General features: G+C 40.6%; 1 protein-coding gene across 1 annotated transcript in view; it reads right to left on the bottom strand.

The window, feature by feature from the left end:
* The window catches only part of LOC138840877 (metabotropic glutamate receptor 7-like), a gene marked incomplete at its 5' end in the record, with an annotated part of 307,199 nt that extends 294,100 nt beyond the window's left edge, over nt 1-13,099 (bottom strand). Inside the window, 2 exons of the mRNA XM_070041270.1 lie at nt 5,154-5,308; nt 12,958-13,099. Of these exons, the coding sequence (XP_069897371.1) occupies nt 5,154-5,308; nt 12,958-13,099 (297 nt within the window). The remainder of the gene's footprint in view (nt 1-5,153; nt 5,309-12,957) is intronic.
* Nucleotides 13,100-14,678: the final 1,579 nt, after the last annotated feature.

Raw genomic sequence — 14,678 nt, 5'->3', positions numbered from 1 at the left:
TCACCCTTTGTCCTTTGTCTCACCATTTTGTTATTAACTGCCTTCTTCTAGGCAAAAGTCAATACTCTCTTAAATGGTAAAGAGAAATGAACAGTTTCCTTGTCCTTGTGGTAAGAGAGTGAATAAACATGGTTCTAAACAAGAAGGAAAGCAGGTAGTGGATAGATCTCAGAACACTTTGTTTTGGCAACAGGTGGTAGAGTATTCTAGTGATAACGTTTCAGGTGTTTGTGACTTTCCCTGCTCTTGGTCAATTTATAGAGATTCACATGTTCAATTTCCCCTTCCTGGGCTCTCTTTCTTTCTACTGCAACTTCTCGCTGACTAATATCATTGTGTTTTCATCCATCCCTTGGCTTGAATTCTCAAATCCCCTTTCTTAATTTCATGTATTTTATTCATGTCCCTGGAAATTCACGATCATCTGCGGTCCTTTCTTTCCATATTTCCTCAACTCTTCTTAGTAGAAGATTTTTCATCAACCCAGGACACACAGGACACACAATAACATATCTCTCCCTGGTCAACAGATAATCAGAGAAGACTAGAGCTGTAAATAGCAATTACAAATCCTAACTGCTCATTTTCTATATATGAGAGAACTTATGATGTGAAGAAAGCAAAGTATCTACTACAGGAAGTTCTTAATCTTTTGTTCTATCAGTATGTTTTGACATGACTTCATAGGTAAAAATCAGCTTATTCTGGAAGGAATTACTTTCTTCTGTAGCCTTTATTTATTTATTTATTACCATCTTGTCACTTTCAGAGAATAGGAAAGTCTCTGAAGACACTCAAAAGATCCAGGGGGCTTCAGCACTCATTCATAAAAGTCTTGAGCTCATGAACTTTGGAGGTGGTTGGTGGGGTGAAACATAAACTATGATCAAGACCCCCTCATCCTCTATGAAACCTACTCCAACCAGGATTTGGACAGTATTACCCAGATTGAACAGTTATTGGAGTCTTTGTCCGATCTCCTGAAAAGTCACAAAGAGCCACATTAGACTTTACCAGAGTGAGGAAAAGCCTGTTTGCTCATTTTGTACATTTGGACCATTACCACAGCATGGCTGAGCCCAGACAAACTGAGACCTATTTTTGTATGTAGAATATACACAGCTTATAAACTCACATATGAGTCTAGAGGCCTGGGAGGAAGCTACACCTATTTTTGTTGTTGTTGTTGTTTTTTAATTTGACAACTAAAACTCTTTTTACTGGGTCTGGCTTTTGTTTTGCTTTTATGGAGTTTTTCTTCCAAAATTAGGCTCCATTCTCAAACAAGTTGAATTTGAGAAGGTGGACAAACAGTCCATCTTCATTGGTCACAGGAATGAGATCCTGTTTAACGGCCCCTGTTGCTTGCGTAGGAAAACTGTTGCTATACCACACTTCCATGAGCAGATGGTGGCTCCTTGTTCCCTTAGTCACTGGGGGTTTGGTCTCAAAGACGTGTGCTTTGCATAGGAGTAGCACTGGGGTTCAAGCCAGCTTTTCATTCTTGGTGTTCTCTTCTGACAGCAAGCACAACTCTGGGACGTCTGTACAACCCTTCAGGTAGGCAAGAAAGGGTGAAGAAGGGCAAAGCTAATTTGGAATCAGAACTATTGTAGCTCAGACCTTTTCAGCTTTGAAATGTCTGGTGTATGGAAAACAAAGAATTCATTCCATCTTGAATCAAACCAGAAAATCCTTTTACGTGGGGTCTAGACCTTATTTTATTTTTATGTTTTGGCTATTTCTTCACATGATCCAGCATTCCTGAGACCCACTGCAAAGTCATCAGCCACCGTGAGGGCCAGGAGAGTGATGTGAAAATTCACTCTCCATGACATTTAGCTCCTGTTGCTAATGACAATGGCAAAGATGAGGAGATGCTGGTCCATGACCCTTGTTGGCTAAGAGGATGATGTCCAGGGCAGCCTACTCTGTTAGATACAGGACATTTTGGAGGCGAAGAGTTGAAAGCAATTTGGATATGTTCTTCTCTGAAGAGCCAGGCGCTGCCCAGGATTTTATGCAGCATCTCAGTTAATGGGCCAATACATAAGTGAGGAAAATGCCAGGGATTCCTTGGCTCATCACAAAACACAGAGAAACTAAAAATTACAGAAGTGTTTTGGCCAGGGAGACGGAAGAATTGCCAAGTTCTGGAGACTTGCCCTAGATCTGCCCCCCCCCCCCCAAATGTTGGACAGCCAGTAAGACCACAGCTGATTCTTTCCTGCCTGGAATCCTATCACCATTGTACTGAAATAAGGAGGAGCGACATTTGTAGCTAGGAAACACCAAGAGCTCTTTTATTCCCCTATAAGTTCAGAATAAGAGCAGTTATAAAAGCCATACAAGGAGATTAAAAAGATTACTTTTCACAGAAGCTTTGCACCTGTGAGCACTTTGGCCTCAAACAATTTGTTATGTTAGGTGAGCCAATAATCCAGTTGTTGGCAAAACATGTACAGAGTGAAAATGTAGATGATGAATTAGGTTTTTACTTCTTATATCTGGGTGTTTAGCTCAGGCAAAGACACAAGTGTATATTCTGAATACTGCAGAATGCTTCTAGTCCGGAATAATCTAATGGGAACACTTGTCCATCATGAAAAAGAAATGACAGAGCCAACAAACAACAACAGCAACAAAAAACAAATAACACAAACAAGAAAACAACAAAAACCAGCAAACATAAAACAAACACAAACTCTAGGCAAGATAAGAAAACCTGCTTGCCTTGACAGAAGATATTCCATTTGTAGTTTGTTTAATTTTTTTTTTTAGATGTCATAGTTTTGATCAGAAGCCTCAGCATGACCAAATACAGTTCTTACTTCACTTTCTGGGACACAGCACTGTAACTTCATAGAGCTGCATGGGCAATGTTCCACCTGATAGGGAAAAGGAAGATGCTGGATCCTCTTTGTAATCACCCACAATGGCCATTTGGCTAGAGAAAAGCTATGGCCCTTTCTCGGAAAGGACCTCTCCACTCTTCTCTGAGTAGGAGCAGAAAATTCTGCACAAACGTTTACTGTTCTGTTACATTCGACCATTGCTTTTCTAATAACACTTCTTTATTTCATCTTTTCCATACCTATTTCCATTTTTCCTTTTTAGACTGTTCTTACTGTGGCTCTGTAAAGTTGTGTGTCCTTATATATACCTGACGGTAGCATTTTTCTCTTGAGTATTTTTAAAGCCCTAGAGAAAATGAGTGATTTCCTACAATCCCATGGTCCTAGGATTAAGTAAACATAGAATACCGGCACCATGTCCACATAGTATCTCAAGCTTAAGATGAGAGGACTACAACAGACATTGCAATGTTCTGTCTTTCCAAATACCAACTGTCACCATTCAGCCTGATATGGAGTCCTCCAGGTCTCCATTCCTGGGCCCACTTCATATAACATTCTCGGTTGCTTCTTAACAAATGCAGAAGAAAACACAAACTCATCTTACGGCTTTCAAGACTCTCCTCAATATAACTTTGGCTTACTTTTCAGCCATATTTTATGCCAGGTCCTGGTGTAGCTGGCAATGCCTCACTCATTCTGACATACAACCACCTAAACAAGTTGTTTGAGGATCTGCAAACCATAGGCAAAGAACCAAGTGCCAGAGTTCAAAGGCACCTACAGACATATTTTCACTGAGGCAAATTAACTATAGGCATTGTCATAGAGCAGCATCTGTGGGCTGCTGGGAAGCAAGAACAGAGACTACTGCCCTCATCTCAGATGGAATGCAACGGCCACAGACGGCACTGTAGAATAAATTCAACATGGCGGAGTGTTGGGCAATGCTGCATAATGAATTATTGGCAGCTCACCCTGTGTCTGTCATTTTGTTCCACTTTCACCATCTCCTTGTGGTTTTCCTCCTCATTATCTTTCCGTCATTACTTCATGCATCAGCTTCCCCTCAGGTGGTCTCTCCAACCACCACATCGCCATTGCACAGAAATGACCACTGTGTTCCTTCTTACAACTCTGTGTTGGGAGGGTGAGAAAATTTTAATCTCTATCCTTTTGTTTTCTTGAGTCCCAATATAAAGCCAGGAATATAATAGATACATATTTCTGAGTGAAAAGGAGTAGAGATAGTTAAAATACTATCTTTTGCCCTTGCAATCCATCTGCAAATACACTGGTCGGTGCTGGAAGATAGGCAATCTTCTGTATTAAGGAATGAAAATAATTCAAAGCCTTGTGGTATACACGTAAGTGACTCAGGGGATCTTTATCTCTTTTAGATAACACAGAGAGGGACCAGCAGTAGGCAGAACCAAAACCTGACTTGTTTCATAAAAACCAACACACATCATTCTACCTTCTGGGGAGAATAATTAATTACATTGGAGTGGAGAGAGAATAGAAAGAAATGCAAATATTTGATCCCTTTTGAGTAAATGGATGGAGTTCTACTTAACCTGCAAAAGCATGCTTTAGGAAAACTATAGAGACATGATTCATCAGGAAAGGGATGGAGGACTGTTGTCAGGAGAGAAGTTAATCACCCCCCCTTACATAGAGTCTTACTTCAGTAATAAGTCTTCTTTTTAAATGCAAGAAGAGAATAAATTCTAATCACCAAAGAAGGAAAAATGAAAGAAAGGGGAAAAATTAGAAAAACAAGAGAAAGAGTAGGAAACAAAGACCTAGAGATCTTAGCTGATATGGGGTTCTCTGAAGAGTGGGGTGCCTATAATCAGAGGCCTCTCGAGTATAGAAGAATACTCCAGGGACGAGAGGGAAAAACGATCCTTGTAGTTTTCTGCTAAGAAAATAGAGGATAAATCACAAAGGGAAAATCTCTGCAAAGATGTGGAGTACTTACACACACTCTTGGATGTGTTAATATTTCACTTATTATTAATGGTAATGTTCTCTTGGAAAGCTCTTGTAGCAAGAAGGAAGAATAGAGGCTAATTGTGATATTATCATGAAAGAAAAGATCTTGACAAAACAGGAATGTCAATGGAAAGCACAGACGAGGTGCTTGGCATCTTTTTCAATTTCATGGCTAAAACTTGCCACAATTCTGCAGATATTATCTACAAACATCACCCCCCCCCAAAGAGACACACCCTCTAGCCACCAACCAACAGCTGCCAGTCTGGGAACAGATCCCACTGGTGACAGGCCATGTACCTTCCACCGTTGCTCGCTTGGGCTGGATGGTGATGGCGCCCTCGGCGATGTCCTCATGCTGGTGCAGTGGGTTTATTTTGGATCCCCAGCTGTCTGATCCCACCCAAAGGAAGTGGCCCACTTGATCGGCTCTTTTGGCTGCTGCGAGGATCTGCCTGGGAAAAGGAGCACAATAAGGTAAGTAAGGTGGAAGGTAGGTGTGAGCAGGAGCATTCTCAGAATTCTAAGTCGAAGTCAAGAAAGCATGCAACTAATAATCGATATGTCACAGCGTAGCTGAACCATGGTGGCTCATGATTATAACCCTAGTTACTCAGAGGACTGAGATCTGAGGATCGCTGTTCAAAGCCAACCTGGGCCAGAAAGTACATGACACTCTTACCCCCAGTGCACCACCCAAAAGCCAGATGTAAAACTGTGGCTCATGTGTTAGACTTTCAGCCTTGAGAAGAAAAAGCTAGAGGACAGCTCTTAAACCCTGAGTTAAAGCCCTAGTACTTGCACAAAAATAATGCCAAAGGATCTTGAGCACGATAGGCATAGGACATTAAATGAAGAAAGACAAATGGCGTAAAACTGAGATGGATATTCACATGCTTTAGAAAGGATACAAATAGAAATTCGAGTAAGATACCAAATTTGCTTTTATATTAGGCATTTTTTGGTTTTGTTATATGAATTTTGGCTTGGAGCTGAAGAAATGAGTACTGTCACTCAGAGCCACTGTTAAATATCATTTCTAGAAAGCAATATATCAAGATAAACCACAGTATTTAAGTTAGTTATTAAAAATGAACAGAATTCCCTGATAAAAATGAAAAAAATTTCAACCTATTTATGGAGGAAAAACACATTTTGTGAGCAGCAAGGACGATGAAAGTTAATGAAATAAACAAAGGGAAATTAGTTATTAATGGAAAAGTTATTGAAATGATATTTTGGAAGGCCAGGAGACAGATAAAAGCTAATGACATTTTCAGAACACATGAAATTTAGATCTAAAACTCCTTTGGTGGGTAACACTACCAGACTTGCTCATAGCAGGCAGAGGTGCAAAGTGAACTATGGGAGAAGTGCTTATATATGAAAGGCAAAATCCGACTGTACTTCCTCCTCTAGGCAGGAAATGGAATGGAAATTTCTGAAGACAATTGTAAGGAACACACAGTAATATTGTGGACACCCAAGGGACAAAAGGTAGATGAGAGACAGTGTGCTAAACATGGGGTAGAGGGAAGGAATGGGTACAGGCCAGTATATTAAATATTGAAATGGGAAGGCATTCTTGGAAATATTAAACTGCAGATTATAGAATGCTAGAACCATGGGTATGTTGCTTAAGGAAGAGAGTGATTTTTCTGGAAAAGCTCCTGCCAAAAAGATCATAGATATTGACATAGGCCAGCTTGATGCTTGGCCTGTTCATCCAAAGCCCCATTAGTTGATAAGGCTTCCGCAGAGAGGTCTTATGGGCCTTGTACAAATGTGAATTGCCAGAACATTCCATAATTATAAAAAAATCTCCATGTGAATTATAAAATTTAACCTAGAAATGTAACCAATATAAAAAGGGGGAGAAGATAAAGCATATTAAAAAAATACGGTCATTTGGAAGTAATAAGGATGTTCTAAAAGCTTTTTGAGCAAAAATAATAGTGCAGAGAAATGAGAACTTGAAAATTAATCTCTCAGAAGCAAAAAGGGGAAAAAAATGGATGAAGGATAATACATGCAATAACTCCAGAATTCTGAAGGAAAACGATTTCTTAGCTTAAAATTTCTAATGTTCAACCCATAAAGAACCCCAGGGAGAATTTCTATGTCCCCAGGGAATCTTGTAGATTTTTTTCCTGTACCCAGTTAGAGTTTCACACATGTTTTAAGGGTCCTTTAAACCTGCTGGGGGCTGAGGGCTTATGCCAACACTTCAGGCTGCTCAGGAGACTGAGATATAAGGATTGTAGTTTGAAATCAATCTGGACGGACATATTTTAGAGACTCCATAAAAGCCCAAACCTGATGCACGGCTCAAGTTGTAGAGTGCTATCTGTGAGTTATAAAGTTGAGTGGAAAGTCAAAGTCTCAATACTGGCACACACACACACACACACACACACACACACACACACACACACACACACACACACACACACACACACACACACACACACACACACACACTTCTCTAATTAGTCACTACTAGTATTTGTTGTATATCATTGTTATGCCAGGTAAGATGTATTTAAAAGTAAATGTCAGATCAGTCCTTAATACTTAGTTGTTAATTAAGAATGGATTTAGAAAAAAAAAACACTTTTATGCATTAAGTACACAAAGAAATTTTCTTTCCATTTACTTGTTTGTTGTTGTTGTTGGTCATGGGGCTTGAACTCTGGGCCTGGGCACTGTCCCTCAGCTCTTCAGCTCAAGGCTAGCACTCTACCACTTCAGCCATAGTGCCACTTCTGGTGGTTTATTGGAGATAAGAGTTTCATGGCTTTTCCAAAGCCTGGGTTGGCTTTGAACTGTGATCCTCAGATCTCAGCCTCCTGAGTAGCTAGGATTGCAGGCATGAGCCACTGGCACCCAGCTCAATTTATTCTTTCTAAAAGTTGCTAAATAATGTCTCCAGGAATATGAGAAAATAAACCAAGAATGAAAGAGATATGAACAGAGACAGAAAAATCAAGTGAAAGAATAAAAGAATATTAAAGAAAAAAGTCTATTAACTGGTTCAAATTTTTTAAATGAGAATTTCCAAAGGGATATTTCCAGGAAAAAGTAGGAAACATAATTACACACACACACACACACACACACACACACACACATACACACACACACACACACACACACACACATATATGCATATATAATATTTAAGCACAAAATGGATATAAGTGGCACAAAATATGTTTGTATCTTAACATGTTTTCATAAAGTTCTGGATTAGTCACCATCTAAATAAAACTAAACCATTTACAAAATGTAAGGTATAAAATATTATTAACCTCTACCACGAATTGCAAAAGGCTACATGTACCATTCTATATGATCTTTATTTTATTAGGCTAAACTTGTACATGTACAAAACTTATATGGAGATTGTACCAGTATTTTCTTAGTGGTTATTTCAGAGTGTTTAGTATACTGGATCTATACTAGACTGTTTAAAATTATTGTTCGTGGTTATTCTAATTCATAATTTTTTCTAGATAACCAAAGATAATGTCAAATGTAACGTTATGTTAAAACAGTATGTTATTTTTCCAATACAGTTGGTGTGTGTGTGTGTGTGTGTGTGTGTGCGCGCGCGCACACGCGCGCGCTACTTTTATACTCAGAATGGTGTTAGTAAATATTTTCTTTTTTTTCAAAATCCAAATGATCAATACTCATGGCTGATTAAGCCTGTAACATCAAAGTCTAGGTATTAATATCTTCCTCCTGCTAGTGTCTCACAAAGTATGTGAAGTTAATGTTCTGGGAAATTTCAAAGTTCTCAATCTACCATATGAATCTTATGAAAGAAGAGACGCAGTTAACATTGCAGACTGTCGGGACTCCTCAGACATTCACTCTCTGAAGATCTCATTTTGGAAGACACAGATACACTTGACTCATCACGGAGCTCAGAAATCACTACTGCTACCCTTCCACGAGTCACAGCACACTGTACCCTGACACTCACAAGGTACCCCAACCTAAGAACAGTGTGATCACTTTAATTTTCATCCTGAATTAGGATGGCACACCACCAGCAGGTAAAAATGACTACAATCACAAGATCTATCTGAAGTATATCTTTCATGCGCTGCCAGCGTTTTAAAGATAAATGCGGGAGCACATCTTACCAGTATATTCCATATTTAGCAAAGGTGTAAAATAGGCACGAGAAGGATGTATGAGAGGATTAAGAAAGAAGCCTACTGCTGATATGGGGTGCGGCAGGAAAACAGACTAGAGCACAAAAGCCAATAAAATCTCACAAACTGTTAAAACATAGAGTGAGAGAAAATATTCTAAAACCCCAGAATCAGCATTTCATAAGAACCAAATTTATACCAAGAGTGGTCACTTCCCTAGAGAAAAGCACACACAAAAGAGACATCAAAACGCAGCCATGATACTCACTACACATGTTGAAAATGAATTATCCAGCTGGGGGGTGGGGCAGGCAGGTTGGGAAGGAAAAACTGGGTGAAAACGAGGGAAGAGGTGACACTGTTCAGAAAGAAACCCACCCATTACCTGACTTATGTAACTGCAACCTCTCTGTACATCACCTTTACAATAATAATTAAAATTAATTAATTAATTAAAAGAGACACTGAAGGTACATTTCAATAGAGAGACAAAAGATACGATGAGGAAAATTCACAAGAGATTTAATTTGAACCTACTAAAAGATACACCACACAATTTAGGTAGACACATGGGCATGTGTAAAATGTTAAAAAATAAGGTGAGGGCATGGTGGGGTACACGTGTAATCCCAGCTCCATGGCAAGCAGAGATTAAATGACCATGGTTATAGGCAAACTCAAGCAAAAAATCCTCACAATACTCCATGCACAAAAACAAACCAAACAGGATGGCACACACTTATCACAGCTATACAGTAGGTAGATGTAGGAGGATCACATACCAAGGTTGGCCTCAGGCCATAGTGAGACTTTATCTGACAAATAAATTAAAGCAAACATGAACTGGAGTTGATGCTTAAGTGGTACCATGCTTGCCAAGCAAAAACAAGGCCCCAGATACCATAGATAGATAGGTAGGTAGTAGAAAGAATAGTGAAGCAGAGCCAAATTTTAAATCACTGATGAAACTCAGAAAAGCTTACATTTAAGTTGTTAAGTACTAGACCTTGGACCAAGTCACTCATCTGATGTCATTTATTCAAGATGTATTACAAGCTGACCACCAGGATAGCTACTAAAGCTTTACAGAGTAACGCAGAAGGCTGATAGAGATGATTAAGCCAACAATAATATAAATTTACACTATGGACATAAACTAAGGAGTCTCTTTGGTACGATGAATTTCCTAGAGCAACATTCTTTAGAGAATGCTTCCTTGGCAAACTAGTCAGTAGAAGTGGCGTTGGAATGAAGATGTCAGGAAGGAGAAGCATTCTAGGTAGACAGAAGAAAAGACACAGACCTGCCAGGCTGGAGACTGAAGCAGACCTCCCTGGGGCCTTCTGAGATTCAGAAGGTAGAACAAGACCAGACATTCCTGTGGAGAATGGGAGAGGATTTTCATCTCATTGATAGGGGAACTGAGTTACAAAGAGTCAGTGGTCTCTGGAAGGAACTTGAGCAAGGAGAGACATTGCTTGACTAAGTGTCAGAATACAGTGACAATTACACATGTTGTATTACTGTCTCTGTGTGCCTGCTATCAGAGCTTCAGACTGGGGTGATGAATGGATTCAGGTGTGTTCTGTGCAATGCATGGATTAGAGAGAAACAAAAGAGTAGAAGGCTGGTGAGAACCACAGAAGGAAAATCTGAGTAAGAACAAACAATACCCCAGGTGTTTTGATTTTACTCAATAAAGGATGCTCAACACCAGTGGCTCACGCCTGTAATCCTCACTACTCAGGAAGCTGAGATTTGAGGATCATGGTTCAAAGCCAGCCTGGGCAGGAAACTCTGTTAAGACTCTTATCTCCAATAATCTACTCAAAAAAGCTGGAAGTGGTTCTATGGTTCTAGTGGTAGCATGCTTGCCTTGAGCAAAAGAAGCTCAGGGCCAGTGCCCAGGGCCAGAGTTCAAGTCCCAGGTCCAACAAATACAAAAGACTCTCATCTTCAAATTCAGTGACCCATGGCTTTGAATTTCAAGATGGACAAAAACTGAAACCACAACTCTTTCATATTGGTCAAGGACAAACTGCATACGTGATATGTATGTCTCTGGGAGACAACATTCATAATTTTCAAGAATGGACACATCTTTGTCATGGTACTTTCTTGTAATTGGTCTTCTAAGTTCTTTTAAGACAAACATATTCAGTACTATATTTGTATACTATATATGTGAGTTGTGTTAATATATATTTATGTCTTATGACACAACTATGTGTGTCCATGTTTACATTTGTGCATACATATTTATGGCAATGGAACTTTACTACAGCAGTATGCATAACTATAAAAGCTTATCATCAAATTTTATTGCCATTTGACAAGGGAGCTGTTGGATAAATTACAGTCCATATTTAAAATGGAGATCTGCATGGCCATTCAGAAGGCTAAAGTAGCCCATCAGTGCAGACATTCAGGGCCTCTGTGGTAAAAGTACTGAGTAGTGCCAAGTCAGGTACAGAGTGGACACATGAAAGAATGTTCATCATGTTTGAAGATAGGAAAGAAGAAGCAAATACAGAATGTCCCCGGGGGGGGGGGGGAATATACACAAGAAAGTGATAAAGGGGCCATGCTACCTGAAGGGGAAAACTTATCAGCAAGTGGACAGGATGGAAGACATGCACTTTAACAGGACAGTTACAAGGTGTACTTGTTAACTTTTTAATCATATGTCATTAACTCTAATTCAACAGAGGTAAAGATTCTGAGCTGGGCACTGGTGGCTCATGTCTGTCAACCTAACTAAGCACAAGGTAGAGATTGGCTTGATCCCAGCCAGGGAAAAAGTTTAGGAGAGGCCGTCTCAGACAATAGGTGGGCTCGGTGCGTGATCTGTCAACCAGGCTACTGGAAGGCTGTGATCCAGAAGATCAAAGTTCCAGGGTAGCTTAGGCTAAAAGTCCATAAGATCCCATCTCAACAGAATGAATGTGGTATTGATAACACACGTTCTTCATCCATCCCAGCAATAGCAGGAAGCAGAAATAGGAGGAGCCACAGTCCAGGACTTTTGGGGGCTAAAAGTGAGACTCTGTCTCAAAAATATGAAGACTGAAGGTATGGATCAAGTGGCAGAGTGCCTGCCTAGCAAAGGTAAAACCCTGGGCTCACTTGCTTCTACTGCCTGAAAGAAGGGAAGAAGAAAAAGGAAGAGAAAGAGGGAGGAAGGAAGGAAGGTGGTAGGCCAGACTGGTAGTGAGAATCGGAGGAGTGTGCTAGTACAGTGTGGTTTGGCTGCCTTGCGAAAGCACTAGGGAGAAAGGAAAGTCAAGATTGCGAGTGGATCTTTGTGTCTGGGGGAGATCACTGTGAGGAAAAGGAAAAGACAAGTACACTGGAGGACACAGAGGTGTGACTCTTTTGTTTCTAGCACAAAAAGTTTAAGACATTAGCAAGGATTGTGAGACTTTTTTTCTTTTACATTTTTTAGGAGGCATTCTTTAGATCAAATCACACTATCACTGGGTATGGTTTTTAATAAAACTGAGATTTAAAAGAGCTAGTGTTTGCTTGTAGCTGGCAATGGAATTTGAACTCAGGCCCCTCGGCTTGTTGGTGCTCTACCGTCAGAGTCACACCTCCAGCCTGTCTTTTTGCTGGCTATTTTGGAGATGGACTCTCATGGGATTTTCTTCCCCTGGCCGGCTTTGGACCTTCCTCATCTGGATGCCAGCCTCTTGAATAGCTAGGATGACAGGTCTGAGCCACCTGCACCCGTCATAATCTTTGTTTCATTTTGCCAGTATTTGAACACATTTTTCTGATCCAAGAGAGTACAGGACCAGCAACACACTGCCACTTCTGTGTTGATCATAACTCCCCGTGTGGCAATAGAGAGCTTTGCTCTGATGTTATCTTTTCCCCTTCACCACCAGGGTCTTGATCCCATGCACACCCTAAGGAACTGTCGCAGTCATCCTTACTTTATATCCTCATCGTTGGCAAAAATGACGACGGCCCTGGAGTTGGGGGTGTCCAGGAGCTGTTTGATAATTCTATCAAAGTCAATGGTCCTGTCTTTGCGCTCTTGGGGGATTTTCACCGACTGGGCAATGCAGAGCCCACCTGTTCAAGAAAAGAAAAGCAGAATGTCAATGGAGTTCCCACATCAGTCATCAAAGAAACTGGGGCAAGTAGTTGGGAGATGTGGGAGGTTCAAATTCTGCGTAGTCCACAGTGAGCCACCAGGGCTGAGGCTAGAACAGACGCTTTTACAAATCATTTATTTTGTAAACCAAACCTTTATTAATTAACTACTCTCTATGGGCCCAGGCTGTTACACGGTTTACCTGTGTTATTTTATTTAATCCTCTGGAAAACAATGGCAAGTATTTATGGTTGCCCATTCTGTGTCAGGGAAAAGGAGGAGCCAACGGACCTTTGGGCTCTATACTTCTCAGAGTCATCCTGGTATTTCTAACATGAATCTCAAGTTGGAAAAATATGTAGCCCTCCATGAATCAATAGGTGGGCTTCATCTTATTCTAGCTTTTCCTGAGTAGTGGCCCCTGGATCTGGTAATTGGCATCACCCACATTAAGAATTACCGATGTAGCCAGGCACAGACAGCTTGTGTCTGTAATTCTAGCTACTCAAAGAATCTGAGATCTGAGGATTGTGGATTGAAGCCAGCCCAGGCAGAAAAGTCCATGAGACTCTTATCTTCAATTAACCAGAGAAAACCTAAATGTAGAATTATGGATAAAGTGGTAGAGCACCAGCCTTGTGCAGAGAGAGTGTGGTGCTCCTAAATGTAAACACCAGAACCAGTACACAAAAAAGAAAAAGGAGGGAAGGAAGGGGAGGGTAGAGAGGGGAGGCTAGAGGATGGGAAGGAAGGGAAAGCCAGAAGAAAGGAAGGAAGGAAGGAAGGAAGGAAGGAAGGAAGGAAGGAAAGAAGGAAGGAAGGAAAGAAGGAAGGCAGGCAGGCAGGCAGGCAGGCAGGCAGGCTGATGTAGAAAAAGAGTAGACAATGAATTTGTGGGAAAAATTATATTGATCATTCAAAGGAAAGATGGATTAGAGGTAGAGACAAGAGGAATGCTTTTCTGTCTCTGTAAGGTACTTGGGGCATATCTGTAGTGAATGACTGTTTGCCTAGTGTACAGACAACTGGGTGGGTGCTGCTAGGCTTCCACAACAGAAAACTATAAACTCTAACCTCTCCCCGAATCAAACCTCCATGGCACTTTTATCTCCATGACACTTTTTGCCTACACAGGTGGCTTTCAACTACTAATGCACACAAAGTCTTCTCTGAGGCTCCCAAAACATATACGTCTAACACGTACATCACTCTACTGACCCACCTGACATTGCTAGAACCATCCACACAATGACAAATGATTCCACGTTTTGTAGCGAAGAAAAGTGCTCACATATCTTAGTTCCTATCAGCTAGCATTCTCCTCAGAGAGGAGGTAGATTCTGTGACACACATGGCACTAAGCACGGCTAGACCGGTTGTTGGCTTTGCTCTACCACCTTTCAACAATGAGAACAATGTCTTTCCTGAAACATGGTTTGTTCTAAGACTAGAGCAAGGCTCAGACAAGATTCAGCCTGGATCATCATTCAGTGTCAAGAAGCAAGAAGTAAGTGTCTGAAAAAAAGAAACAAAACCCCTGCATATACAAGAAGTGAT

This window comes from Dipodomys merriami, unplaced genomic scaffold (assembly GCF_024711535.1).
Source record: "Dipodomys merriami isolate MVZ:Mamm:240054 unplaced genomic scaffold, mDipMer1.0.p SCAF_305, whole genome shotgun sequence".
Lineage (NCBI taxonomy): Eukaryota > Metazoa > Chordata > Mammalia > Rodentia > Heteromyidae > Dipodomys > Dipodomys merriami.
Note: the sequence above shows the minus strand (reverse complement) of the source record. Positions and strands in the feature narration are given on the sequence as shown.